General features: G+C 43.5%; 2 protein-coding genes across 2 annotated transcripts in view; one reads left to right on the top strand and one right to left on the bottom strand.

Annotated features, from left to right (window-relative positions):
* LOC123518722 (phospholipid-transporting ATPase IF-like) overlaps positions 1–8,097 on the top strand; it is a 19,525-nt gene extending 11,428 nt beyond the window's left edge. The window contains exons 12-26 of the mRNA XM_045279721.1: positions 644–808; positions 2,294–2,475; positions 2,800–2,903; positions 3,041–3,204; positions 3,296–3,385; positions 3,575–3,721; positions 3,862–4,004; positions 4,318–4,471; positions 4,880–4,982; positions 5,072–5,277; positions 5,611–5,797; positions 6,401–6,546; positions 6,861–6,964; positions 7,147–7,312; positions 7,512–8,097. Of these exons, the coding sequence (XP_045135656.1) occupies positions 644–808; positions 2,294–2,475; positions 2,800–2,903; positions 3,041–3,204; positions 3,296–3,385; positions 3,575–3,721; positions 3,862–4,004; positions 4,318–4,471; positions 4,880–4,982; positions 5,072–5,277; positions 5,611–5,797; positions 6,401–6,546; positions 6,861–6,964; positions 7,147–7,312; positions 7,512–7,673 (2,223 nt within the window). The 3' untranslated portion in view covers positions 7,674–8,097. The remainder of the gene's footprint in view (positions 1–643; positions 809–2,293; positions 2,476–2,799; positions 2,904–3,040; positions 3,205–3,295; positions 3,386–3,574; positions 3,722–3,861; positions 4,005–4,317; positions 4,472–4,879; positions 4,983–5,071; positions 5,278–5,610; positions 5,798–6,400; positions 6,547–6,860; positions 6,965–7,146; positions 7,313–7,511) is intronic.
* Positions 8,075–27,895, bottom strand: LOC123518720 (phospholipid-transporting ATPase IF-like). Its single transcript, XM_045279720.1, has 28 exons — positions 27,787–27,895; positions 27,068–27,140; positions 22,776–22,886; positions 20,641–20,730; positions 19,913–20,077; positions 19,403–19,555; positions 18,819–18,899; positions 18,213–18,351; positions 17,179–17,260; positions 16,785–16,886; positions 16,632–16,638; positions 16,409–16,532; positions 16,207–16,322; positions 15,455–15,616; positions 14,789–14,970; positions 14,369–14,472; positions 14,068–14,231; positions 13,881–13,970; positions 13,262–13,408; positions 12,859–13,001; positions 12,570–12,723; positions 12,375–12,477; positions 11,687–11,892; positions 11,012–11,198; positions 10,560–10,705; positions 9,885–9,988; positions 9,168–9,336; positions 8,075–8,743 (listed from the first exon to the last, which is right to left on the bottom strand). The coding sequence occupies exons 2-28, from the start codon at positions 27,101–27,103 to the stop codon at positions 8,438–8,440; spliced, it is 3,573 nt and encodes a 1,190-aa protein (XP_045135655.1). The 5' UTR covers positions 27,104–27,140; positions 27,787–27,895; the 3' UTR covers positions 8,075–8,437.

Below are 27,895 nucleotides of genomic sequence, written 5' to 3'. Positions count from 1 at the left end.
GGTTTTCGTTATCCAGAAACTAAAGAGGAAAACTTAGAGGTGTTTTACAGATGCTGCAAATACCCTCGTGCATGCAGCTTTCCATAGTGCTGTTTAGTAAGCAACTCTTGCATTCCTGTCTTTCTGACCTGTCGTAGTACGGAATCTGTATGAATTTCCCATTCTCCGCTAAAACAAGCATTTCCAGATTCAACAACAAACATTACTGGTCAAAAATTATTAAAATACGGCTATCTAAAACACGTATTCTAACTATGACGTGTATAATCTTAAATAATCATGAGTGGTTTGATAGGAAGAGGCGAGAATGAAGATGTAGGACTTGTATTTACACGAGTCTAGGAGAGGAAGGGAGGAAACAGGAGAGGGAAAGTGGCCAGGTGGTGGGTGTGGCTCAGTGACGTGCAGAAACAGGTGAGTGGGACGTGGGGAGGGAGACTGATGAGGTAAAGGAAGGGAATATGACGGGGAAAGAAGAGGGCAGGTGACAGAATGAGGCTGCTGAAGACAAGAGAACAAGGAAGAGAGAGAGAGAGAGAGAGAGAGAGAGAGAGAGAGAGAGAGAGAGAGAGAAATTCGTCAATGGAAAAAAAAGAATGCTAAAAACAACACAGCTAAACCCTGCCTTCCTCTACATACACAGGTGGAGTTCCTATTCTCAGACAAGACGGGGACACTGACGGAGAACATCATGAGCTTTCGGCGGTGTTCTGTGGGCGGCAAGGATTACGTGGACGCCGACGGGAGGCTGTACGAGGCCAGCACTAACGACGGATACGCTGCTGGGAAGGTTCTCGCAAGCCTATCGGTGGGTTCTACGTGGTATTTCGTTATTCAAGGAATGAAGCTCAGATAAATTGTACAGATTCTATATGGTATTTATTAAGCTTCACTGTTCGGCTTCGGCAAGTAATTTTTTCCGATCTCACACACACACACACACACACACACACACACACACACACACACACACACACACACCTATTTTCTCCCTTTTCTCCTCACTATCAGAGACAGATAAGGCCTACACTCTCTCACCCTTCCAGGTCTTCCTCGCCCCCTCCCTTCCTCCTCCTCCTCCTCCTTTTCTTGCCACTAAGGTGCTATATATAAAGCGCCTTATAATGCCTGAAGATAAGTGTTATACATTAATATATTTGATATTTCTTTTCCCGCAAGTCCATATGTTTTGACGGCAGAATGCGCAGTACCCACATTACTTCATCGTTTACATTCACTGATCTGTTTGAGTGTGACATGGTTAATATTATATTAAGACGAGGCACGCCGCTTCCCATAGTTTGTTGGTTAAGAGCCGAAAAGATTAATATATAGAGCGGCGTGCCTCGTCTTAATATTTACCAGTGATACATCAAAGGAAAAAATCTAAGTCCCAATCATTCAAAACAAGACTCCGAATCAATCAAAGATATTGTTCAATTCTGAATCTGAATTAGCCGAGGTGTGAACCAACTAGCCACGGTCCGAATAAGCCAGCATCCACCTGCATGCAGGCTGAGCACTGACGAGAGGGCCGAGCAGAAGACAAATACTGTCCCTTAGGTCAGGCTAATGGTGCCACACACGCTTTAATGCCTGGTAGTGACAATTAAGACGTAAACACTCTGGCCGCCCTCCATCCCGCAGTAAATTTAAGTAGAAAGACAAACACAAAGAAGTAAAGAGTGCAGCCAGCCCCACTTTTCCACGAGACCCAGAAAGTATCCTCTGCCACACGATACTTACTCTAAACTACTATTGTATATGTGTGTGTATACTTACTGATACGCTATCCGCTGGCTGAACCATGATAAGCTAAAGGCACCACGAAATGTAACACATCACCTCAACACCACGAGATGTACGCTTCTTGTTTAGGTCGCTTGGACTCCAATGCTTCGCAAACCTTGTCCAGCTCTTTATAACGGTTCCCAGTGTTTTGGTTTGATTTATTGCTCACATTCTTGTATGGTGTCTATCTATGAGTCTTTCGTTAACCAATACGTGTGTTGTTATTGTTGTTATTTCTGCTGTATTTGTCGTTATTCTTGTTACTGTTGATAATATTTCCTTTGTCTCCGTGATGAAAAGAACTGATTTGTGCGGATACACGACTAGTATTGAGAGTAGCTCATTAAATTAACAGACAGGAAAATCGTAGCAACCTTCACAAATAACAGAAAAGGAAAACTGATTGTACTCAACTACATAGACTTGCAACAAACGTAGCCTATACAATTGTTTGTCTCTTGCCTCATTCATGCCACCCTGATTCGTATTCTTACTGCGTCAGGAGGAAGTGGTGACGTTCCTGGAAACGCTTGCATTGTGCCACACAGTGCAGGTCGCCTTCCCAGCCGGTGAAGGAAGGCAAAACGAAGCCGAGGCAGAAAAATGGCCAGAGGGCCAGAATGTGAAGCCTGAATACCACGCCTCCAGCACTGATGAGAAGGCGTTGGTTGAGGCGTGTGCTAGGTGAGTGGTGGAGGCTGAGAGATAGTGACACATACTGCTCTCTCTCTCTCTCTCTCTCTCTCCGTATTCGCCATGCACTGTTCACGTCTTGAGTCTTTTCGTGAGCATCTGAGATGATATTAACTGAGATATTCATTTAAAGGTGGAGTAGACTTGCCGTAAGAGACTATCGCTTGAGATTAAACCTTTGTCAGAACTGAGGAAAACTTGTCAGGCCGCAGGTGATCACCAGATCCTAAATCAATAGTACTCGGCCTTAATTATCCTGTCCCTGCACAGTCTTCCCATCTCGTAACTAATTTCATAGCCCTCGATCGGTGTCAGGTATGGCGTTATCTTCCTGGGACGGCGGGATGACAAGGTTACAGTGGAGGTATGTGGCAAGGTCAGGACGTACACTTGCCTGCAGGTCCTCGACTTTGACTCAGGTGAGTGCATTACTCTGGAAGGCGCCTGCGCACGCCATCACCACGCCTCCCAGCCTTCCTGTGTTTATTATAGTGACTACTGACCTCCTTCACTGCCATCAGGTCTGTCGCCTCAGCCGCGCCCCTCTGTACCGCAGACCGCAAGTGCATGTCGGTTGTGGTACGCGAAGACTGGTCGGGGCGCCTGTGGTTGCTGACCAAAGGCGCCGAGAGCAGTGTGCTGAGGCGCTGCCGAGTGCAGAGCGAAAAGGAGCAGCGACTCCATGACGCCACGGCGACCCACATCGACGACTACGCCCTGGTGAGAGAGAGAGAGAGAGAGAGAGAGAGAGAGAGAGAGAGAGAGAGAGAGAGAGATTATAATAAAATTTTATGCTCTACCTTGCCAACAGCTGGGTCTCCGCACGCTGGCGGTGGGTCGCCGGGAAATCAGCGATCAGCAGTACCAGCTTTTTGCCACCCAGCTGTTCCAGGCACGAATGGTTAGTGGACTGGCCGCCCATGATCTCGTTGATTGCTGAAGGTGAATGCTGCTATAACTGTCTGATGGAAATTGAGAGTGATCCCTAAGACCTTATCACCAGGATCATCGGTGGTGCAAATAGTGTACAGAAACAGACAACACGGTAGACGCGAAGAACTCGATAACTCAGGCAGCGCTTCTCCTGCAGATGATGGAAGGACGCGAAGAGGCGGTTAAGAAGGTAAAGAGTCAGATGGAGGCGGAGCTGACCTTGCTGGGAGCCACCGGGGTAGAAGATCTGCTTCAGGAGGGAGTCCAGGAAACCCTTGAGTCTCTGCGGGTGGCGGATATCAAGGTAGGTCAGTGGGGGGAGGAGCGGGGCTGTTAGTGGAAACAGTTCTTGCATGAGAGTAGAGAGGCTGGAAAACAGAGGTACAGGGGAAGCATAGGACTCGGTGCACAGTAAACACATTGACGCCGTGATCCCCATCGCAGGTGTGGGTGCTGACTGGCGACAAGGTGGAGACGGCGGTCAACATCGCATACTCGTGCGGTCACTTCAAGAAGTTCATGACGGTGCTGTCTCTGACTGGCCTGCAGGAGGTAGAGCACGCCGCCGCCAGGCTGCAGCAGTGCATGTGAGTCACGTGATGGTAACTCAAGGTCTATTTAATCATATCAGGGTAGGAACGTTCCTAGAGGAGTGATAAAAGACAAATAATACCTGACCCACCTTTCTGTATAAATATTTCTGACTCCTTAACTTTTCTGCAATATTTTTCTCCCGTCTTACTTTAATACCTCTGATTGCTTCTTCCATCCTTCCCTTCCTCCTTCAAAAATTTGCTCCCTTCTCTTGTTATCCATCGAAAATACTCCTTACAACCTTCAAGGAATTAAATGTTTCACCCTCTCCTTCTCCCATCCATCATCCAACTCTCTCTTGCTCAGGGAAGAGGCTCGCGGCGAGGGGTCCTATGGCCTGGTGGTGGACGGAATATCGCTGGTCATCCTTCTCCGCGTCATGGCAGAGGACTTTTACGAGCTGTGCCGCGTGTGCCAGGCAGTGGTGTGCTGCAGGATGTCCCCACACCAGAAGGCAGAGGTGAGGAACAGGCGGCGCTGTTGTGCTTCTTGGTTTGATGAGTGTATTTCTGAAGCGGCAGCGAAAGGAGATTGAATTAATGAATAAATTATTGTAACTTTATATAAAAAGAACAGGAAGACAAGTAGAAAATATTTTTCTATGTAATGGTAAAGCTCTGAAATGTCACATATACAGCAAAATTACGAAAATAGAAGTAGGAATATGAACATTTTCAAAATCATGAATAATTGAATAAAATTCTTTGGAACAGTTCGTAATCATAAGGGGGATATTATCAATTAGCTTCGCATACTGATAATGAATAAACATCAACAATTACATATATATTTTCAAATTAATTACACTTATTTTCTTTGGTGGTGGTGGTGGTGATGATGGTGGTGATGGTGGTGGTGATAACAAAAGACGGTGAAGCTGGTCAAGAACTCGAAAGACTCCCCGCGGTGCGCTGCTGTGGGTGACGGAGCTAATGACGTGTCCATGATCCAAGAAGCTCACTTAGGAATAGGTATGTCTCTCTCTCTCTCTCTCTCTCTCTCTCTCTCTCTCTCTCTCTCTCTCTCTCTCTCTCTTCTGAAGCGTCCTCCTACTTTGCAGGCGTGATGGGGAGGGAAGGGCGGCAGGCAGTGCGGTGTTCAGATGTTGGTCTCGCGAAGTTTAAGTTCCTGCAGAAGGTTCTCTTCGTGCACGGCCACTGGAACTATGTCAGAATGGCCAACTTCGTCAACTCCTCCTTCTACAAGAACATTGCCTTCAATACTCCCATGGTGTTTTACTCGGCATGGAGTGCTTACTCAACACAGGTGCGTGAAGAGAGCGTGAGTGTGTGCATGCCATATTCATCTCCCCCATTCAACATAAGAAAAGTCTTCTAAAACGCTAATTCCTCTCATCCATGCACATCGCCATCATTTCTGCCTTCATTTTTGTGCAGTCATTCACCGTGTTTCCAGTTCCTCCGCTTTCTTTTTAGTTATTCAACATCCTTCCTTCACCAAAGCCATCTCTCCACATTCTAGTCACTGTCATGATTTTCTCCCTCCTTATCAAAATCCCCTGATCCAGTCTTCATTACTCCTCTAGATCTTCCCTGCTGGATCCCACCGTCTTTAATCCACGTCTTCCTCCCGAAACAGAGTGTCTACGAAGGTTTCATCCTGACGATGTTCAACATTACATGCACGACGCTCCCCACGTTGGTTTATGGACTTTTTGAGCAGGATATTCCAGCTGACTTTCTCCTTTCGCGGCCGCACCTCTACCAGCGCCTCACACGCAACGCTCTGCTCTCTTGGAAGGTGTTCTTAAAATGGAATCTGTTCGGTGAGGAAAAAGCGAAGAAAGGAGTGCGGGTGTGGTGATAATGATGTTTAGTATCTTAGATGTGTATTCAGAAACATTTTGCCCTCTCTTACTATTTTCAATTGTCAATAAATAACGTTGTAGATATGTCACTAGAATCATGAAAACATCCTTAAAACCCGTGTAACTTCAACTAAACCTATTTGAAATGTTCCAGAATAATGACCTTAGTTTTACTTTTTTTCATTAATTTTTCTTTTCTTTTCATTTACTTATTTTGATGAGGCAGACAAGCATATTTCTTAACAGTCTATATACATGAAGTCAGGCTTGTCAGGATTGCTTCATGACGCTAAGAGAAAGTATTATTTTCCTCATTGTGAACTCGTCATAAAAGAGAAAATGGATGTTATGAAAGAAATTGTACGAAATAAGAAGCTGAGGAAGAAAACGTTTTTCAAATAAGGAGAAACTGCATAAATATTTGCTTAGCTACGTTTTCAAGTCATTTTCTTCTGACGTGTAACTGGAAATGACGGGAAAATCTCAGCGTCCTAGACAAACACTTGGTGCACACACACCAGTTCAAAGCGAAGAGTAATCACCCGTCTGGTTCCGGCGCAGGACTGTGGCACGCGGTGGTCATGTACTTTGGGCTGATGCTGTCCTGCCAAGACGACACCTGCGGCCTTCCTGACGGACAGACCCCTGACTTGTACTTGTTTGGGATGGCGCTGGGGACGCTGTGCACCTTCGTCGTGAACTTCAAGGTCAGGGAGAGAGAGAGAGAGAGAGAGAGAGAGAGAGGGGCAGGAGAATCACTCCTGATAACCCAGCCAGCCAATGTTTACTGTCTCAAGAATTCAATACTGCTTCGAACCTCAGTATGAAAGTTCTTATTTCTTCCATTTTATATAACAATTACAGTTATGGTGACGATGCAATGTTTAATACCTTGCTGGCGTTCCTTGCACATATATTTCAGATTCACTGTCCATTCCTATGCTGCTTCCTACCGAGTGTTTTATTCTGCCATTGCTCTCACATTATTCAAACACGGACTACTTCTATTTATTAACCACAGATCTTCCTTGAGGCCAACCACTGGAATTTGATGCTCGTCTTGGCCATGCTCGTCACTGCCCTTGGTTACGCTCTCTTCTATGTCATCTACTCAGGACTCCCTGTGTAAGTACAAGCCGTTAGTCTTCTTTTTTTTTTATTTTATCCTTCACCATTGTCCGATTTCACAAATACACTTACTTTTTTACTCAAGAGATAGGGAGAGAGAGAGAGAGAGAGAGAGAGAGAGAGAGAGAGAGAGAGAGAGAGAGAGCACAAATATATGATCCCATAACCCTCCTCATCAGCACGCCATTTGTGACCTACGGAATCTACTTCGTGTACTACCGTCTGTACGAGAGTCTCTCCCTCAATCTGACGTGCCTCTTGCTGGGAGTGACCTGCCTTATGCCTGACCTGCTCGAGAAGACCTACAGATACTCCACCGACCCAGAGATGAAACTGATGACGGAGGTGAGAGAAAGGGAGGGAGAGAGAGAGGGTAGCAGGGATAACACACACACACACACACACACACACACACACACACACACACACACACACACACACACACTTAAGGAATGAATTAATACAAACACAAATACTTCAATTTCTTTTTTTCACATCACGGCTCACTCAGATGAAAAATAAATAAATAATCATTGTTTTACAGAAAAGAAAGAGAAAAAGAAAGGAGAAGAGGAAGGAGAGGAGTTTCAGAAGCACAGAAGCACACGACAATGAGCTGTTCGGATCTCTAGCGTGCGAGGATCCGGCAGCTAAAGCCAGCCAGCGAAACAGTACCGAGAGCGGGATGGCCGTCACGGAGCTCTAGTAGCTTCACGCCATCTCACAATTGCTTCCTTTGCACACTTCATTCAGGATAGAAATAAATGTTATGCTGGAGATTACTGACTTTTAGGAACTGTCATCAGTGAAGAATATAAACAATCACGTGTGATGGATACCGGAACTAAAACCAACGAACGAACGAACGTGTGTGTTAATTATGAGTGAAACTGCACATGAATGAAACTGTACGTAGCACCAGTAAAGATATATCACCTCTTAAGTGTGTGTGTGTGTGTGTGTGTGTGTGTGTGTGTGTGTGTGTGTGATGAAGATGTTATTTCCCCCCAACCGTCTTTCTTCTCCATTCCTGAGGGAGGGGGAGGTGGTGTGTTGTCATGTATGCTGCAGTGCTGGCTGGGACGGGACTGTATTTGTACTGTACCTTGCAAGTAAAATTAAGCAAGTAACATTTCTCTCTTTTCTGATGCCCTCCTATCTTGGCGACAGTTCTCAGAAAGAATGAATTTCTTCATGCTGTGGCGGAGGGAACATATTTTATTATTCACTGTCTGAGCTGATCTTTCGACAAGCCACATGCAGCTGACGAGTCACGACCTTAAAATTGCTCAGATCAGGGGAAGGACTAGGTATCCCAGCCACGATCACAGTAGGTCATCGGAACGTCCTCACAGTCTGATATGAAGAGAATATAGATAATGTTTCTATTCCGACACGTCTTTGCACTGTAACAACTCCTTTAGCGGGCACAGCCGTTGACTAGATTCCGCTCCGCCTGAGACGCTGATGTCAGATCACAACACTTTCCTGAGACCATATGCTGCTCTCCTCCATGATCGTATCCAAGTTGACAGTCTCGCCAAATGTCATTGTTTTATTGTCCAGTTTCTGTAAATTTTCAATGGTGAGCTGCTGCATGGCGGGGCTGTGGGCAGCAGTAGAGTCGTTGGGAGCGGTGGCTAATGCTGTGTGTGTGCGGTGGGAGTTGGGCGTGTTGCTCACCCGCGTCACCTCCCACGCACTTCTTCCTTCATCGTACACAAAAGCGTCGTTGGAGATTCCGACGTATGATTTGGGTATCACGGCTTGTAGTTTCTAATGGAAAAAAGTTAATCATATTATGTTATGCTTCCTTTCAGTACAGTTAGTGTTGTTAGTAACATTTCTTTAAAAACATGAGACATACTACGTGTGACTACAACAGCTACAGTCCCAATTAAAACAGTGCAGGAATTACATACAATACTTACGCAGAATATCAATAGTAACTGGTTGCAGGTAATTTTTTATTATTCTTTGACACTTTCAATTAATGTAAATTAAGAAGATAAATAAATAATGAAAATGCGGTAACAAATAGAAAGATGTGTATAAGATTTCCTTCTGACGAATCAAACTTTTGTAATATCGATACAAAAAACACTGAAAATACAAAAGCATTGAAAAAAAAAAAAACGCAACCAGTGTCTTTTCCTAACAGCTATACAAGACAGTGCCACTAAGTCCCCCTGAATCTTACCTTGTGGCTCTCCTGGGTGACCCGCACGTCCCTGGAGGCAAGGATCACCTGGTCCACCACGTCGGGCAGCAGGCAGGTGACGGTGAGAAGGATGGACGCCAGCATGAGGGAGCAGCTCTCGAACATGCGGTAGTAGGTCCAGTACACGCCTTGGTTTCCGAAGAAATCACTATAGAGAAGAAAAAGAGTGCTGGTGACGCCACGTGTGAGATGGAGCGTGAATATCAAAACACGAACAAAATAGGGTGGTGATGCGCAGACTGTTAAAGAAATTATTGATTGATTGATTGAATTTAGTGAGCAAGAATTAGTTCAGTTTATTTCATACATTTGAAAGGTGTGACTATAAGTAACAGGAACAAAACACGGTAGTGATGCGCAAACTATCAAAGAATTTATTGATAGACTGATTTAATTTATCAAGTAAGAGTTAGTACACTAACTGTTTCATACAAATAATGCCATCTCTCAAAAGGATGACCGACAAGTTTTCCCTAAATTATCTCCAGTAGGGTCACTAAAATATGTGAATATAAAAGTAAATAACTGGACAGGAATAAAGTTAGTTGATGATTAGCAGACAAACAGAAGAATATAGAAATCAAGTTAAGGTGAGAGAAACAAGTAAAAGAGTAAAGGTGAATTAGTACCTCTCTCTCTCTCTCTCTCTCTCTCTCTCTCTCTCTCTCTCTCTCTCTGGGCATGCACGATACTCACATGATGAAGCCTTGGTAGAGCAGCGACAAAGCGACATAACCCACCAGCGTGATGACCATGGACCAGAAGAATATTTGGGTGAAGTAGCGCACCTCCAGAATCAGCTGAAAGACAAGAAAGGCTCAGCAAAGAAAGGCAATGGGATATGTAGGGGATGTTGGAGGTGTATTGGCTGTCATGGAGTAGAGCACTTTGTTGTTGAGAATGGGATTGTCTTGGGACTGGCCTGGTTTGCTGAGTTATAGAAAATTCAATGGTTTTATGGATGACGTAACTGGAGTTCGTTTGTTTGTAATTGTTAAAGTCCTCTGCATTAAGCATTAATTAATTTTGAATCTATTTGTATGTGATTGTTAATATTCTATCAATTTCCAGCGGTTTAATGACTTACGTTAAGATTTACGTTATATATTTGGGAGGCTGGGAGAATGTGTTCTACTTTCCAGCATAACTAGGGAGAGACAGAGCTTTATTTTCTGGATGTTATGGCAGTACCTAGACAAATCTAAGACTAAATTGGCACTGTTCACTTCGTGAATATTTAGAGAAAAACCATCTAAAAGTCATTAAATAGATGTCGTGACAGATGATTCGTGATAGAAATGTGTATCCACGAAACATTTTTTTTGAGATGTGATGCACGAACACCTCCAGTAATTACGTAATGTTGATTACCTTGAAATTCGTGACTATGACGCAAATAGAGACAAGAGTTGTGCCGAATAGAAATAAATCCGAGGTCTGTCCGCCAGGAAGTCCACAAGTGTCGTCAGCGCAGGTTAGCATCAGCCCAAAATACATGACGGAGCAGTGCCACAACCCTTCAGCGGGATGAAGTGTCAATGAGTACCTCTGTCACAACGAACTAGGATATGTAGACTTGTGGCATACAAGAAGAGGAGCTGACAATTATTTCAGATTGCTTCTCATGACAGAAAACGTGTTATGTTAGTGAGAAAAAAAGAACACACGCAGACAATACTTCAAAGCATTCTTAAGATACTTGCGTTAGAAAATCAAACACTCTAACAGTCATGTAGAAAAGAAACACCGGAAAGGTGACACAGTTAGAAAAATGGGGGTATAAACAAGGCACACACAAAAACCTCTTATGAAGGACGTCATACCCAAAAGAGTCCACTTGAGAAACCGCGGAGGGGCGAGCCCCGCATTGTTGGCATTGTTTTTATACAGGTGCGGCTTTTCCATAAGCACGTAGGCAGGTATATTTTGGTCGAAGATGCCGTAGATGATGACAGGCAGGGAGGTGAAGGTGATATTGTACATTGTAAGCGCCAGGCTGTCGTAGACACTCTGAAGGGAAACACACGATGGGGAGGATGGGAAAATGAGAGGTTCTGCACAGTGAGGATGTTCAAAGTATCAGGCCTGCTCTATAAAAGATACTGTTATTGTTGAGATACAATCATGCAAAACATATCTATGATGTTAAACGATAGCAAATTTGAACAGTTATATACTGAAAAGTTCAGAGTATTGGTGAGCCATGCATAATGTTCAATAACAAACAGCTAAGACTAAACATACCAGAATAGAAGGCACATGCCAGCCACGCACCCGCCAGACCACCAGTCAGACAGACAGACAGACAGACCACTAAGTGTTCCTATAGTACAGTAAATAGCAGCAATGGATCAGCCATGCAGTAGTCGTGGGTGAGCATATGTCAGACAGCACCCACACATCACTCAAGTTACCGACGCTCAGATAAAGAGGCGATGACTGCCAAATACTGCGTACAACTCAGTAACCATCACACCGCTTTTCTTCACTCCCCGCACCTGCGTTGAAAAGGCGTTCCAGATGGCGTAGAAGAGCTGCGGCGTGATGAAGGTGACGTTCTTGTAGAAAGAGTACTGGACCAGCGTGGACACCCTCACGTAGTACCAGTGGCCGTGCACCAACAGCAGCTTCTTCAGAAATCGAAACTGGGCGAAGGCGAAGTCGGCGCATCTCACCGCCTGGCGTCCCTCCTTGCCCATCACTCCTACAGCGCCACGAGATACAGCGGATACCAATGAATCAATACATGAGTTCTCATTAGACGGCTATGGTAGGTTAGATTAGGTTAGATTTACGTTAATTCACCTCTTTAATTTCACTGTTGATCTATTAACCTTTAGAAAAAAAAACGAAAAAAAAAAAACATTGCGATATGTAACAAATCGCAACACTAGCAGTAACATGTGGAATCTCTATAAGTATTTGCAAGAAAGAAGGTGATAGAAAAGAAAAAGTCTTTGCAATTTCTAGCCAGTACAGGTTTAAGGGGTAGATTTACAACAAGAAAATATGTCTCAGAGTGGTAACGTGATTCAGGAACTGTTTCTGAGATTGGAAAAAGCAACCTATTTTTAGAGAACAAATGGATAATTATTGCCTCAGTATCATAGACAAAGGTTATTTACATAATTTCCACAGGCAACAGATCAGTGCATTACGGAGGACGAGGAGAAGCACGTGACTCACCCAGCCCTACGTGAGCTTCCTGGATCATGGACACATCATTGGCACCATCACCGATGGCGGCACATACCGGCCTCTCTTTACTCTTCTTCACCAGCCGCACGGTCTGGCACAACAAAGATAAATGTGAGATAAGCATGAGAAATGTTCACCTACATGCACTAAGATACTGCAACTTGGGTCTGGAAGGAGACGCACCTCTGCCTTCTGTTTGGGGGACATCCTGCAGCAGACGACGGCAATGCACCTGGAGCACACAGAGTAGAAGTCGTCTTTGAGATTGTCAAGAAGCACCTGCAAGGAGGAGCCATCCACCACCAGCCCGTAGTTCCCCTCAGCTTGGGACTCCTGGCTGACGAGGAGGAAGGTGAACTCGAGATCATGCAAAATCCTAGAATTCACTATTAAGTTGTTAAAAATTACATGAGGAGCGAACCACCTGACTTACGCTGAAAGATCTGGATCAAGTGAAAGTTACGTGACTCACGTGCACTGCTGCAGCCTGGCGGCGGCGTGCTCTACGTCCTGCAGGCCAGTCAGAGACAGCACCGTCATGAACCTCTTGAAGTGACCGCACGAGTAGGCGATGTTGACCGCCGTCTCCACCTTGTCGCCAGTCAGCACCCACACCTGCGATGGGGGACCGCGTACCGTTACATGGTAAATTCACGCTCCGTGGTAAAGGGGTTGGCTCTCGTGTCCATGATGGTACGAGTTCGATCCTGACCCATGGAAGTTGTTTGGTGAGATTTTTCTTCAACCCTAGCTAAGGATTGGCCACAAACTGACATGTCTGCCTTAATGACCCTTGTGAGCCCAAGCATTTCCTTTCCACGTGGCAGCCATATATTCTATTTTGTCCAGGTAGTGCCCATCCTCCCCTGACCCACCTTGATGCCCGCCACCCGCAGAGATTCCAGTGTTTCTTGAACACCCTCCTGAAGCAGATCCTCTACTCCGGTGGCTCCCAGCAAGGTCAGTTCGGTCTCCATCTGATCCATCACTTTCCTCACCGCCTCCTCGCGTCCCTCCATCATCTGCCGGAGCATATAGAATTATAGCTCCTTGGGTTATCAGTGCTGTTTGTGTTTATTCATAAAAGTGTTTGTTGTCAGTGTTGCGCCAGTGCCAGTAGATGGTAGAACTGAGTAGTACAACTCAATGATGCCAGTGTTTATCCGGCAGGTGGGATACGGTGGTGAGCGTGGCATCGGACAAACATTCACGCGTAGGTTCGAATACCACATACCGCCTTGATACTTTGCCATTTGTCGAGTAGTTTATTACCTACATGTCACCATGATATCCAGGTTCTAGGTGGTTACACCAAAGATGCGCTTGGGTGGTGATATGGGCATAATATGGGTATCACTAAATAAAATTCCTGCACCACTAATGGGTGGAAATTGAAAAGCGCTTCCTATTCTCTTCAAGTAAATCTACAGGCGCTATAGGTCACAATATAAGAAAAAAAGTCATGGAGCGACGTGCGTCCATCAACACACTCACCATCCGTGCCTCAGACAGCTGTGTGGCGAACAGCTGGTACTGGTGATCGCTGAGTTCCCGGCGACCCACCGCCAGCGTGCGGAGACCGGCCTGTGGATGTGGAGGTGGTGAGACGAAGAACAAAAATAATACATCTCTCTCTCTCTCTCTCTCTCTCTCTCTCTCTCTCTCTCTCTCTCTCTCTCACCAGGGCGTAGTCGTCGATGTGGGTCGCCGTGGCGTCATGGAGTCGCTGCTCCTTTTCGCTCTGCACTCGGCAGCGCCTCAGCACGCTGCTCTCGGCGCCTTTGGTCAGTAGCCACAGGCGCCCCGACCAGTCTTCGCGTACCACAACCGACATGCACTTGCGGTCTGCGGTACAGAGGGGCGCAGCTGAGGCGACAGACCTGATGGCAGTGAAGGAGGTCAGTAGTCACTATAATAAACACAGGAAGGCTGGGAGGCGTGTTGGAGGCGTGCGCAGGCGCCTTCCAGAGTAATGCACTCACCTGAGTCAAAGTCGAGGACCTGCAGACGAGTGTACCTCCTGTTGTGTCCCTGCACGGTGAGCACTAGGGTGTCTTTATGCTGGCCCTCGAACACCACGCCAAAGCTGAGCAGAAGAGAGGTGAACAATGCGAGCAACACAATGATAAGGAAAGGGGAAACAACTGCGACGATGACAAAAAAAAAAAAAAGAAGCAGCAGCATGCAGGAGAAATAATGCCTTAAAAATCTCTCAAGATGAATAGTTGGGAATCTCATAGTCATTTGATTTTTCCATTAATGATCAGCAATCCTCACTATTAAACTTAGCACACTGGAAAAAATAATAACTTTCGTGCACTAAAGACTGTTAAAAGCAGTCTGAAAAAAGAAAGCGAAATACTTGAGAACACTGCCCTTGATCCATACCACGAGACGCTCACCTTGCACACGCCTCCACCAGAGCCTTCTCGTCAGGACTAGAGGCTTGGTAACGGTGTGAGAGATCTACCATACACATGGTGTCGCCAGATGTCACTGTCACCTCTCCTTTTGCCTTGGACTTCGAGGTGACTTGTACAGTGTGGCACAGGGCTAAGGTTACCAAGAAGTCCTCTAGTGCAGTCTGTGTGTGAAAAGGGCAAAGTTTTTATAATAGTATTAAACAAAAGAGATAACTTAGAATAGAGGAGCAGAACATGAAAACAAAAAAAGTAAACAAGAGACAGGCAAGGAAAGCGAGTATTCAATAACGTACTGGAAGGAAGGGAGAGTGAAGGAAGACTAAGAAATATTTGTACGGAGACAGAAAACATGAAGTAGACAGGGAGGAAAGAAAGAAGCATGGAGAAAAGAAAAGAGAAGGTGGGAGTTTGATACTTTATAACACATTTAAGTCAAGAAAATGAACTTCACACTCCAAAATCGTCTCCAATCTTTCATTCTTAATTCCAATCACAAAAAGTAGAAAAGTAATTAAATGAATAAGCAAATAAAATCATTTTCAATCACTCCTTTCTCATCCCAATCACAAATATAAATCTCCAATCTTCCCTTCCTCATCCAAGTAATCCATTTTAATCTCCTGCTTCTTTCCCCACCACACTTACGGGCCACGGAGAGACAGCCAATTCCTTGTTGTTATTATCTTCGTTCAACTGTTGTATCTCTCCATCCGTGCTGACATACTTTACGCCATCTACCGAACACTGGCGAAAGAACATGGTGTTCTCCGTCAGTGTCCCCGTCTTGTCCGTGAACAAATACTTGATCTGAAGGAGATAACGTGACTGTAGGAGATCAAAAAGAGGCGATAAGGTTTGGCTGATTTTAGTTGCAGAGCGAAGCGATGGCGTTCGGTAATAAATCGAGGGTAAAAAGGACATGCATAATAAGATTCCAAGTAGCATTTGCAATAAGGTGAAAGTTTCTTTGGGGAGGTGCATTACTTTATAGTGTGTGTGTGTGTGTGTGTGTGTGTGTGTGTGTGTGTGTGTGTGTGTGTGTGTGTGTGTGTGTAATTGTACCGGGATCTAGTTGTATATCAATCTAACTGTCAGTTATTGAATGCCATAACTTGAAATAAGGCAGCTCTTTTATTTACACCCTTACTACTACTACTACTACTACTACTACTACTACTACTACTACTACTACTACTACTACTACTACTACTACTACTACTGCTATTACTATTTCCATTATTTTTAATCACTACAATTTTATATCAATAGACTTGTAGAATCTGAAAATGCGCGCCATTATTTCTTTCTTTCTGTTTATTCAAGTGTTTATTTAGTTAACCCTCCCCCTCTCTCTCTCTCTCTCTCTCTCTCTCTCTCTCTCTCTCTCTCTCTCTCACCTGCCCCAGCTCCTCGTTGAGATCGGAGGTGTTACACTTGCACCTCTCGTTGCCTTCGCCGCCCTTGAGTTCGTTGTCCCACTCCAGAAACATCGCCCCGAGGAACTTCTGCATCTCTGTCGGGAAAGGAGACTGTGTGAGGTAAAGACTGACGCAGCATGACGTGGTGTGTAGTGTGACGTGGTGAGAGTGACGCACGTACCGAGAGTGACGTAGAGTGAAATGGGAATGACGTAGTTGTAGATCACCAAGAAGGAGAAGGTGTCTTGTACGATGTCCTTCACTGGCACGTCGATGTCAACACTCACGGGCAGGTACCACATGTCCTCTGCAACACACACACGCACGTACAAGATATAAGAAAAAAAAAAAAAAAACATCCATTAACAGGAATGATAATTAGACGTGTTTATGCTATATTTTACCCACAGTCTGCCAAGTATAGGCCTACCTTCTTCCCATAGTTTTTATTATATTCTTAATACACGTGAAGCTCATTTTATAAACAGACAACCTTTGCTATTCTAATACCTCTCTCTATTCTTACTACCCTGTATGCATTGCTCAGGTGTACTCACTCCTGAAGGGGTAATCGTAGATCCAGGTACTTGATGAGAGTGCTGGCTGTAATCTCCACCACCAGCAACACCAGGTAGAACACGAGGAAGTAGTTCATTGTTCTGCAGAAGGCGATGACGGTGGAATAGAGGTGGTGGTGATGGCGGTAATGAGATTTAAGGAATGGAGAGAGAGAGAGAGAGAGAGAGAGAGAGAGAGAGAGAGAGAGAGAGAGAGAGAGAGAGAGAGAGAGAGAGAGAGAGAGAGAGAGAGAGAGATAACATGTGAATAAAATTTTGGTTCACAGATGGAAACACACACACACACACACACACACACACACACACACACACACACACACACACACACACACACACACACAGATAAATACTTAATGGTAAAATAAAAACTTACTTTTCAACAGTAGAAAACTTAGCGCTGGTCATCTTCAAATTCAAAGCCATTTTAGTCTCCTTCCCTGTATACACCGCCACACCTGCAGAGAAGAGAGACGCATGTGTGCAATGGGAGAGATAAGACAGGTGTGGGATGGAGGAAGCAGAAAAGATACAAATGTGTGTGTGTGTGTGTGTGTGTGTGTGTGTGTGTGTGTGTGTGTGTGTGTGTGTGTGTGTGTGTGTGTGTGTTAGAGGAGTGACTATGTAACAAAACAATTAAGGGAAGTAAATGAGATGGAAAGAAAGAATACTAATCTAGTTGGGTGTTGGGGCTTACAAAGAGAGTCTGGGTGTGTGTAAGTCTAGCAAAATTACTGTAATAGGGGAGGTGTATCAGTGGCGCAGTGAGAGTGAGGGCAGCCAGCGCGAGATGTAAATAGGATGCAAGAAACTGAAGGACGAGTCACTGCTTGCTGCCTCCCGTAACCATACCATACCACAGCATGGTCCTTAGGAGTGTTTAACTTATTAGAAATTTAGAAAGGTTATCAATTTGTTACTGGAACCGTAAAAACACCCTTAACCCCTTCAATACTGAGACGCATTTTTAGCATGATTTTAGGATATAATTAGACGATTTTATTTGCATTAGGAAGGGTTTATGGAGGTGAAAGGATTAATAAGTAGTGTCTTTTCTATTTTGACCCCCATCTTAAGTTTCTATATCTGTAGAAAATCGCCATATAGTAAGCAGAATTAATATGGAAAAGTGGCATGGTACTGAAGGAGTCAAAACTTATACAACTTCAACTAAAATCTTTCGAAAGTAGAGGAGGTGTGGGCAGAAATGTTTCGCAATATGAACACGGGAAAAAATGATAAGTAAGGAACACGAAGGGAAGTGATGGAAAGAGTCGCGTACAAAAGTAAACATGGCAATGAGGCCACTTTTTTCTCGCAAATAAAGATGGTAAAGTGACTGAAGAAGGACAGGTGGGCTTAGTCATCCACTCCCTCCGTCAGTTACTCAGCCCTCATTCCCTCACTCACCGTACACCCAGGCCGTGTTGCGTAGCCGGGCGCCTCTCAGTAGCAGGTTGTCGGTGGCCAGCGGCGTCTTAGCGGGCTGACAATTACCTCGGTACACCTCTAGGCTGCCCTTGAAGTCGTAAAGGTTGGCGTGCGGCAGCTGGCGGGAAGGGTGACACACGAGTCAGTATTTAGAAACACTGCTTTCTCTCACCATGACTATTTCCAAAGGCTGCAGAGAAGACCAAACGGGTTCTCAAGAGTGTTTCTCCTATTGATAAAATAGAAGTATTGTTAATCTAGAATCGTACAGATATTCTTAGAAACCCGTGAAACTTCAACTACAGTCTTATGAATGTTGTGGAGATGTGACTCATAAGTATTTCAGATTGCGGAGCTATTGTTGTGTGGTTATCGGTAAGAAAGAGAGAGAGAGAGAGAGAGAGAGAGAGAGAGAGAGAGAGAGAGAGAGAGAGAGAGGGAGGGAGGGAGAGTGACAACCAGGAAAACAAAAGCACTTCCTGTCTCAAAACATCGCTCTCACACGCCTGCCACCTAAGCATAGGACACATCACTCCTACCAACACGGGCCCCAAGGATCGTTCAGACACGGTTCCTCCCACTCACCTGGCACTCCACCACCGCCCTCATGTCCCACAGGTCCTCCGGGGTGTGCAGGTGCTCCGTCTCCCCGGGACACACGAATGTCTAACGATGAAAGAAGAAAGATTAAGAACAGGAGCAACATGATTAGAATTTTTCCTTTGTTGCTTTCGTACAGAAGTGGTGTTTATTAGTACATCCTCTTACTTGTCCTTCTTCTTCTCTTTATCCTTTATCCTCCTCCATCACATTCCTTTTTCCATTTTAAATAGCTATACAAGGACCTACAGACTAGTTGCTATTTGGTTATCCCTTTCTCTTCCTTCTCTTTCTTTCCTCCTCCTCTTTCTCCAGTGCAAATTAGTCAGTCGCTCTCGTCCTTCTCATTCCACTCACGTTCTGCTCTTGATGATTTCAGATGAGTCACTCTAACTCAGTCAGTCAGTCAGTGAATCAGTCAGTTACTCAATCATTCACTCAGTCATTCAACCAGTGAATGATTCAGTCAGACAGTCAGTCATTCAGTCATTCAATCAGTCAGACGGACAATTAATCACTCACTCAGTCAGTCAGTCAGTCACTCACTCACTCACAGGTGCACGACTCACTTTCAGGTTTGTCTCGCCGTCCAGGTTGGCGGTGGTCACCTCGCACTTAGCCTCAGGATTGGATGACAGCAGCAGTAGCAGGTCGCATGGGAAGCCCTCCTCGTCAGACACCATGACCACGTCCCCGACCACGATGTCCTGGTTCCTCACTTCCTGCAGGTCGTAAGATAGTGGTATAGTGGTGATGGTGATGGTGGTGGTGGGTGTTGTTATTGTCAGTGTTACTACTATTATTTCTGCAGCTGGTGTTGTTATTACTTCTGTTACTACTGTTCATATTACTACTACTACTACTATTACTACTACTACTACTACTACTACTACTACTACTACTACTACTACTACTACTACTACTACTACTACTACTACTGCTGCTGCTGCTGCTGCTGCTGCTGCTGCTGCTACTGCTACTGCTACTACTACTGGTGGTGGTGGTGGTGATGATGGCGGTGCTACTAGACTATATTACCACCACCATCACCACCATCGCCAATGTTCTCGTGTGCTTACCGTGACCTTTCCGTCTCTGAGCACCGTGGCGGGGGCGTTGTTGACCTTGTTGTCCTCGCGGTGCCTCAGCCAGTCCTCGTAGGCTTGCTTCACCGCCGTCACGCTCACCACAAACACGAGAGGCAGGATGCTCGTCATAGGAGACACCGGACTCTCTATCGATAGCTGCAGGACAAAACACAGGAACTCTTTCTCTCGCTGTCTTTCCTCGACTAGTTTTAACAGGTTTTAGTGGAAGTTACTGGGGTTTTCAAGGGTGGGTGGTTTCGTAATTCTGTTAAAGAAGTTTAATGAGGATTTTGTATCAGCATATTATTGGACTTTCTATTCTCTTTCGTTAATTTTCAACAGATTTTAGTAGAAGGTTTTTGTTAGAGTTTTCTGTAACGTCATAGGAAATCTTTTAATATCTTTCCTTGACTTCTTTTAGCAGCCTTAAGGAGAAGAAATTACTGGAGACCTCAATGATGTTTACAAGGACTCTGTATCATCATTGGTAAAACACTTATGATAACCTGACCAATTATCTCCGTTGTCTTGAATACTCATTCTCATGGGAGCCCGAGACATGTCAAAGTACGATGTTTGGATATTTTACCACATAAATTTTCTGAAGAAAGACTCTGGATTGAAACTACTATCATCATCATCGTGTGTTTTCTGACACTCACTTTAGAGGTGAAATACTAAGATCTAAATGACAGATGAGAGTAGCTTCGAAGACATACCTGAATCAAAGTAACGATGAGGAAATAAAAATTCGCGATACGTCTGAACTGCTCAAACAGATTCTTCGGGATGAAATTGAACCAAGTGTACTGAAAAGAATTAAAAAAGAACATATGTGAGCGAATGAGTGCCTGAGTGACTGACTGACTAAACATGTAAATAAATTATCTTCTGTCTGTATAAAAAGAAAAAAAAAAGTAAAATAAATGGAACAGAATCTTCAGGAAAAAAAATGTAAAAAAAAAATGAAAGCAAATTAGTGAGTCAGTCAGTTAGTGAATGGATGAGTAAATAAGCTAGATGAAACCTTGTCTTATTCTTGTATTTGTGGTGATAAAAAGAGAAAGAAAAAAGGAGGAAAATGAATACTAAGTGTTGTGTTTCTTCCGTAACTCATCTTCTGTGCATACTGTTGCATTTCTTGCAATAATGCGTATACACAATTCTTATTTCCTTTCCATCGGAAGCCAAACAACCGTTCATGAAACTATAACATAATGAATAAATAAACAAATAAACTAAAAGCATATAAAATTACATATCTGAAATGTTGCAAGTAATAACAAAATTTTGTTTCGAAGTAATATGGAGAAGCGGGATACTGTGTGTCTATATTTTCTATATATAAAATGTACTGTATTCCCCTCTCCCCACCTCTCTCTCTCTCTCTCTCTCTCTCTCTCTCTCTCTCTCTCTCTCTCTCTCTCTCTCTCTCTCTCTCTCTTACTGTGAATGAAGAAAACATATACTACAAAAACACTATTTCAGGACAGCGAACAAAAGGCTATGAACTTCTGCATGGTATAAATATTTTGAATCTTACGTATTTAGTCACATCCTTATTCATACATTCATACGCTGAACCGCACAATCATCCTTACCCACACATAATAGCTACGACTATACACCTTTTTATCAATCCACTTCAGTGACTCACACACACACACACACACACACACACACACACACACACACACACACACAATGTCACCCACGCATTTCCGTAATCAGCACACCCTTCTCTTATTCCTGATATTTTACGCAAGGCACCAATTAATTCATGATATAAAAGGACGTGCATGACCATACCACTAAGTTATGTTATCGGAGTGCGCTCAATCACACTCAAGCTACTGACGCAGATAATGCTGTCACTCCCACTGCCTCGCTTCGCCCCAGTGACTGATAGAGAACTTGAAAAATGAATGGAAGAACGCAGCGTGAGAGAGAGAGAGAGAGAGAGAGAGAGAGAGAGAGAGAGCACCTACACTGTGTTACTGCACAAGGCTAAATCCTTATGAGTTGATAAAGGAACAGATAAATCACATTGTTACCAGATTAGATAAGTGTTCAGAATGAGTCGATGGAATAAGAGATGGTGAAACACTATCAGCGAACATTGATAGAACCTAAATTCGTGCGATGACGTTAATAGTGATAAGCTGATGATGGTGATGGTGGTGACGTGTAGGAGGTAAATATACGTTGCCTCCCTCTTCCTCCTCCTCCTCCTTCCTCTTCTTCATTTCCTTTGTGTGTGTGTGTGTGTGTGTGTGTGTGTGTGTGTGTGTGTGTGTGTGTGTGTGTGCGTTTGTGTGTGAATTTTCTTCTTTCCTTCTTTCTTTATTGAGTAACTGAAGTATTTCCAACTCGATACAAGTCTCTCTCTCTCTCTCTCTCTCTCTCTCTCTCTCTCTCTCTCTCTCTCTCTTGCAGGAATCAGTAATCTGCGCCAACTTTTCATGTTATTCACTTTCATTTCCTCCTTTCTTTTTTGTTACACATTTGATTTCCTTCCTTTTCAAACTACCTATTCTGCTTTCCTCCTTTACATGTCATTCTTCCTTTTCGTATAACATTTTTTTGTTATGTAAGAGGATTATTGGCCAAGGACAGTAAAGAATAAATAAACAGATATATAAATGCAAGTTCCCAGATCAATGCCAAATAGTATTACCAAATAGCACAGAATAAGAATATCTCTCTTCTTTGTTCCCCCTCTTCGTCACGTCATATGCCGCTTGTGTTGAATTCGTAAGTCTTTTTACTCACCGCCCATGTCACACACACACACACACACACACACACACACACACACACACACACACACACACACACACACTCCAGTCCTTACCTTTGAAGATTTTATTTGGTTATTTATGTAGTGTGGCATCGTCAGCTGTTCCGACATCTCCTCCGGCGGTCGGCCATTCACCAGCACTGTTCTTGAGGTGACTGGCTGCTTCTGAAAAGGTGGTGAGAGGTGTAAAGGTGAGAGAAGTGAAGGCCCAGGTGACGCGTTCCTAATATCTATGCTGGAAACTGTGAAAACCAAAGCAAGTGTGTTGATTTATTGTCTTTAAATTTGATCATGATGCAGTAAATGTAGGGCAATTACGAGTATACAGTTAGGAATGTTAAACGAGGAAAAAAGTACTATACGCCCATGCCCAATGCACTTTCCTCCCTCCATTCAGGCTGACACAATAACACGAGATAATCTATGCCCCCCTCCCCTCTCTCTCTCTCTCTCTCTCTCTCTCTCTCTCTCTCTCTCTCTCTCTCTCTCTCTGTGTGTGTGTGTGTGTGTGTGTGTGTGTGTGTGTGTGTGTGTGTGTGTGTATGCAGCCGGAAGACTGGATCAAAGATAGGAGAAAGAGGACGGTATACGTACTCAAATAGATTTTCAGAACGCATCCTCACCCACCCAACCACTTATGGACCAATGCGCTTCAGTAAGACTTTTGACGTCTACTCTCCTCGTCATGTCACAGGCACTACACATCACATGCAGACCATATTTACAGTGAGTCATGAGTGCACCCTTCAAGGGAACGGCACAACACTTCCGCTCCTTCCCGTCCTAATATTGGTGCAGCTGTTGATATACGGCTTCCTGCTTAACACCGCGCGCCATAACACCACCTGCTTTCAAGTAGTCACTGGTTACAGATTTGAAATAGGTAAACAAAATCAAAATTAGAATTCACGCGCAGACACACAGGACGGTAATAGGACAGTATCTGCTAAATATTCCTCCGAATGAATTATAGATGAGTGTCTATTCGCAGAAATATAAAAGCCTTTACTCTTTATGATCCCAGTGACTACAACATGCAGGTTTCCACACTCAGATTTAGCAGGAGAGGGAATCCCAACCGACTTGAACCACTGTCTATCAGCATCTATTTCGTGAAAAGGAAGAGTCAATCGAGCCTTTTTCTCCCTTATCTACATAATACAGGCTGCAATGTTAGCGAGGAAATATTCGTTCTAGTAAAGATATATGTGAAAATGTGAGTTTTTCTCCACTCCCGGAATCATGCCAAGTCTGTTCTTCAACTTGCCAAACACTCATTCATAAGTAGAAAATGTCAAAATCTCTCAAACTCAAACTCCCCACAAGACTTCTGGCATCTAGCCAAAAACATCTCCAATAACTTCACTTCTTCATCTTTCCCTCCTTTATTTCATCCTGATGGCACCACTGCCATCTTTTTTGTCTCTAAAGCTGAAAACTCTTGTCTCAAACCATTGCTGACAACTCCATCTTGGATGATTCTGGGCTTGTTTCCTCCTTCGTCTCCTCTCTTTGACTATTTCATGTCTACAATTAAAATTCTTCGTAATGATGTTTTCCATGCCCTCGCTGACCTAAACCCTCGGAAAGCTTATTGTTCTCTAAAACTGTGCTTCCGTGCTTGCACCTTGCCTGGCCAAACTCTTTCAACTTTGTCTATCGACTTCTACCTTTCCTTCTTGCTGGAAGTTTGCCTACATTCAGCCTGCTCATAAAAAGAATGACCGTTCTAATCCCTCAAACTACCGTCCTATAGTTTTAATCACTTGCTTGTCTAAAGTTTTTGAATCTATCCTGAATGGGAAGATTCTCAAAACATGTCACTTCACAATCTTCTATCTGATCGCCAGTATGGCTTCCGTCAAGGACGCTCTACTGGTGATCTTCTGGCTTTCCTTACTGAGTCTTGGTCATCCTCTTTTAGAGATTTTTTTCTTTAGCGTTAGACATATCAAAACTTTTGATAGAGTCTGGCATAAAGCTTTGATTTCAAAACTGCCCTCCTACGGCTTCTATCCTTCTCTCTGCAACCTTATTTCAAGTTTCCTTTCTGACCGTTCTATTGTTACTGTGGTAGACGACCACTATTCTTCTCCTAAATCTATTAATAGTGGTGTTCCTCAGGGTTCTGTCCTGTCACACACTCTCTTTCTATTATTCATTAATGACCTTCTTAACCAAACTTCTTGCCCTATCCACTCCTACGCTGTTGATACCACCCTACATCTTTCCACGTCTTTTCAGAGACATCCAACCCTTCAGAAAGTCAACAGATCACACAGGGACGCCACAGAACGCATAACTTCTGATCTTTCTAAGATTTCCGATTGGGACAGAGAAAATCTAGTAGTTTTCAATGCCTCAAAGACTCAGTTTCTCCATCTATCAACTCGACACAGCCTTCCAGACAACTATTCCCTCTTCTTCAATGACACTCAACTGTCTCCCCCTTCCACACTGAATATTCTCGATCGATCGGTCTGTCCTTTACCCATAACCTTAACTGGAAACTTCACATCTCATCCCTTGCTAAAACAGCTTCTATGAAGTTAGGCGTTCTGAGGCGTCTCCGCCAGTTTTTCTCGGCCCTCCAACTGCTGCCTTATCCTGCCCTGTATGGAGTACTCTTCGCATGTTTGGTCGGGTGGGGTGGGGAGGGTTCCAGTCACACAGTTTTACTAGATAGAGTGGAATCAAAAGCTTTTTGTCTCATTAACTCCCCTCCTCTCACTAACTGTCTTCAGCCTCTTTCTCACCGCCGAAATGTTGCATCTCTTTCTATCTTTTATCGCTATTTTCATGCTAACTGTTCTACTGATCTTACTAACTGCATGCCTCCCCTCCTTCTGCGGTCTCCCTGCACAAGGCTTTCTTCTTCCTCTCATCCCTATTCTGTCCAACTTCCTAACGCAAGAGTTAACCAACACTCTCAATCATTCATACCTTTCACTGGTAAACTCTGGAACTCCCTCCCTGCATCTGTATTTCTAACTTTCTACGATTTGTCTTCTTTTCAGAGGGAGGTATCAAGGCATTTGTTCCCTAATTTTGGCTGACGCTTTTCCTCTTTGTAGAGAGCCAGCACTCAAGTGGGCCACTTTTTTTATCTTTTCTCTTTTTTTGCCCTTGGCTGGCCCTCTTCCCTACATAAAAAGAGAAAAAGGAACTCTCTCCCTGGACAGATACGCCTTCGCCACCACTCAAGCATTTATGCATTGCAATAAAGACATTACAGAAGAGAAGCAATAGAACTCCCTTCGAAACAAATAACTATTTTCTTGGTTTCATTTCTTTCTTTAAAGTTTTGGAAGCGACAAGTTGAGAGGGTTTTTATTTTATTTTTTTTTTTTATCGCTCTTTCTTTCTGCTCCCATCGTTACTTATAAATAAATAAATATATATATATATATATATATATATATATATATATATATATATATATATATATATATATATATATATATATATATATATATATATATATATATATAGGTAATTGACCAATATCCTCAGACGTTAAAAAAAATAAAAAAACAGGCAAGTTGATAAATGGATAGTTAAGTAGATGAGCAAAAGGATTAAAGTAAAGTATTCCTCCTCCTCCTCCTCCTCCTCCCCTCCCACTCGATTTTCCTTACGCAGTGTCCTTGACAAAGCAGGAAAACACGAGTTCCGTATTAATAAGCACTTTAAAATGCTGCCTCACAGAATAACGTATTGAAGAAAGGAAGACACTGTAATTTCCTTTTTCCTCTATTCTCATGGGAACTGCTGATTTCCTTTTTCACATTCATGGGAACTAATACACGTTAATTTCCTCCTTCCCTCCTTCCCCGCCTGTGTCATAATAATAAAATGAAACAAATTAAAATGTAAACTGTATTCGCTTTTCAGTACTTCTTTTTTCTGTCTGTTTAGAAGACAAACGAAAGAATAGAGGAAGGAATGAATGAAAGAAGGAAAAAAGAAGAAAGAAAGAAAGAAAGAAAGAGGAAGGGAAAACCTGAAAAGGGGAAGGAAAAAAGGAAAGGAAGAAGGGAGAAAGGAAGGAAAGAAGAGAAATAAAGGAAGAAAGCTAAGTCAGTGTTCTTTTAAAATGTTCATAGTAAAAGAGTTTCAAACAAAGGATCAAAATGGTTTCATGTTACAGATAAGTGATGCACCTATTAAAGATCTGAAGGCATGCGAGGTTGGGAAAAAAAAAAGAAAAACGAAAAGAGAGAGAGAGAGAGAGAGAGAGAGAGAGAGAGAGAGAATCGACCTGAGGAAATTAACACATCGAAGTGATAGATCATTGTAAATTAGAGTGAAAGAAGGAGCGTGTATTTTGATCATGTGATTCTTACCTTGTTACTTCTCGAGAACAATTTCTTTAGACCCATGTTGTTGTTGTTGTTGTTGTTGTTTCTGTTCCTTGTGCTGTGTCGAGGAGAGCTGTTAGAGATTGTTCACACTCACAGATGACACACACACACACACACACACACACACACACACACACACAAAATGAAAAAAATAAGTCAATAAATTATGTTATCACTTAAGTTAAACAACAGTATAAAGAATTACGTAAACACTATCTACCTTTTTTTCCTTTCTATTTTGTTTCCCTTTGTGCCTCTAGAGATATCAAAAGCTAGAAATCTCACTGATGTAATATATATGTGTTTGGAATCCTTCGTGACACTCTCTCTCTCTCTCTCTCTCTCTCTCTCTCTCTTTCTTTCTTTTCTATTTTTCTCTACATGTATATCAGTGATATGGCACCGTGATTTCGGGACAAACGTAATCCCATCCTCAGACAACACTGAAACAAGTGTTTCATTGTTGTCTGAGGATGGGATTACGTTTGTCCCGAAACGTCACACGAGTTTAACAAGATTTTATATATGCCTATAAGGAAGCGTTTTTTATTTCGCTTGCGCTTTAACTGTTTAAGATATTTGTTCTTGAAAGACAGGTAGGCAGGAACGCAGAGAGACAGACATAGACAGAATGAGAGACGGAAAGACTGATAAGGACACACACACACACACACACACACACGAGTAGATTAAACACAAACCAGGGCAAGCAGGGAACCCTCACCACTATCACCACCGTCACCGCCACCACCGCCTCGCTACACACCAACACAATTACTATAGGCAACGAAATACTGCCGCTTTACCTTT

Source organism: Portunus trituberculatus, chromosome 44 (assembly GCF_017591435.1).
Source record: "Portunus trituberculatus isolate SZX2019 chromosome 44, ASM1759143v1, whole genome shotgun sequence".
NCBI classification, from domain to species: domain Eukaryota; kingdom Metazoa; phylum Arthropoda; class Malacostraca; order Decapoda; family Portunidae; genus Portunus; species Portunus trituberculatus.
Note: the sequence above shows the minus strand (reverse complement) of the source record. Positions and strands in the feature narration are given on the sequence as shown.

What these genes read in the sequence shown, in the direction of transcription:
- LOC123518720 (XM_045279720.1), bottom strand. Translation starts at nt 27,103, where the DNA reads ATGGGTCTAAAGAAATTGTTCTCGAGAAGTAACAAG. An exon ending in GGTCCTCGACTTTGACTCAG is followed by an intron (nt 14,232 to 14,368) that starts GTGAGTGCATTA and finishes TCTGTACCGCAG; the next exon opens with ACCGCAAGTGCATGTCGGTT. An exon ending in CTCTACCAAGGCTTCATCAT is followed by an intron (nt 9,337 to 9,884) that starts GTGAGTATCGTG and finishes TCTTCTCTATAG; the next exon opens with TGATTTCTTCGGAAACCAAG.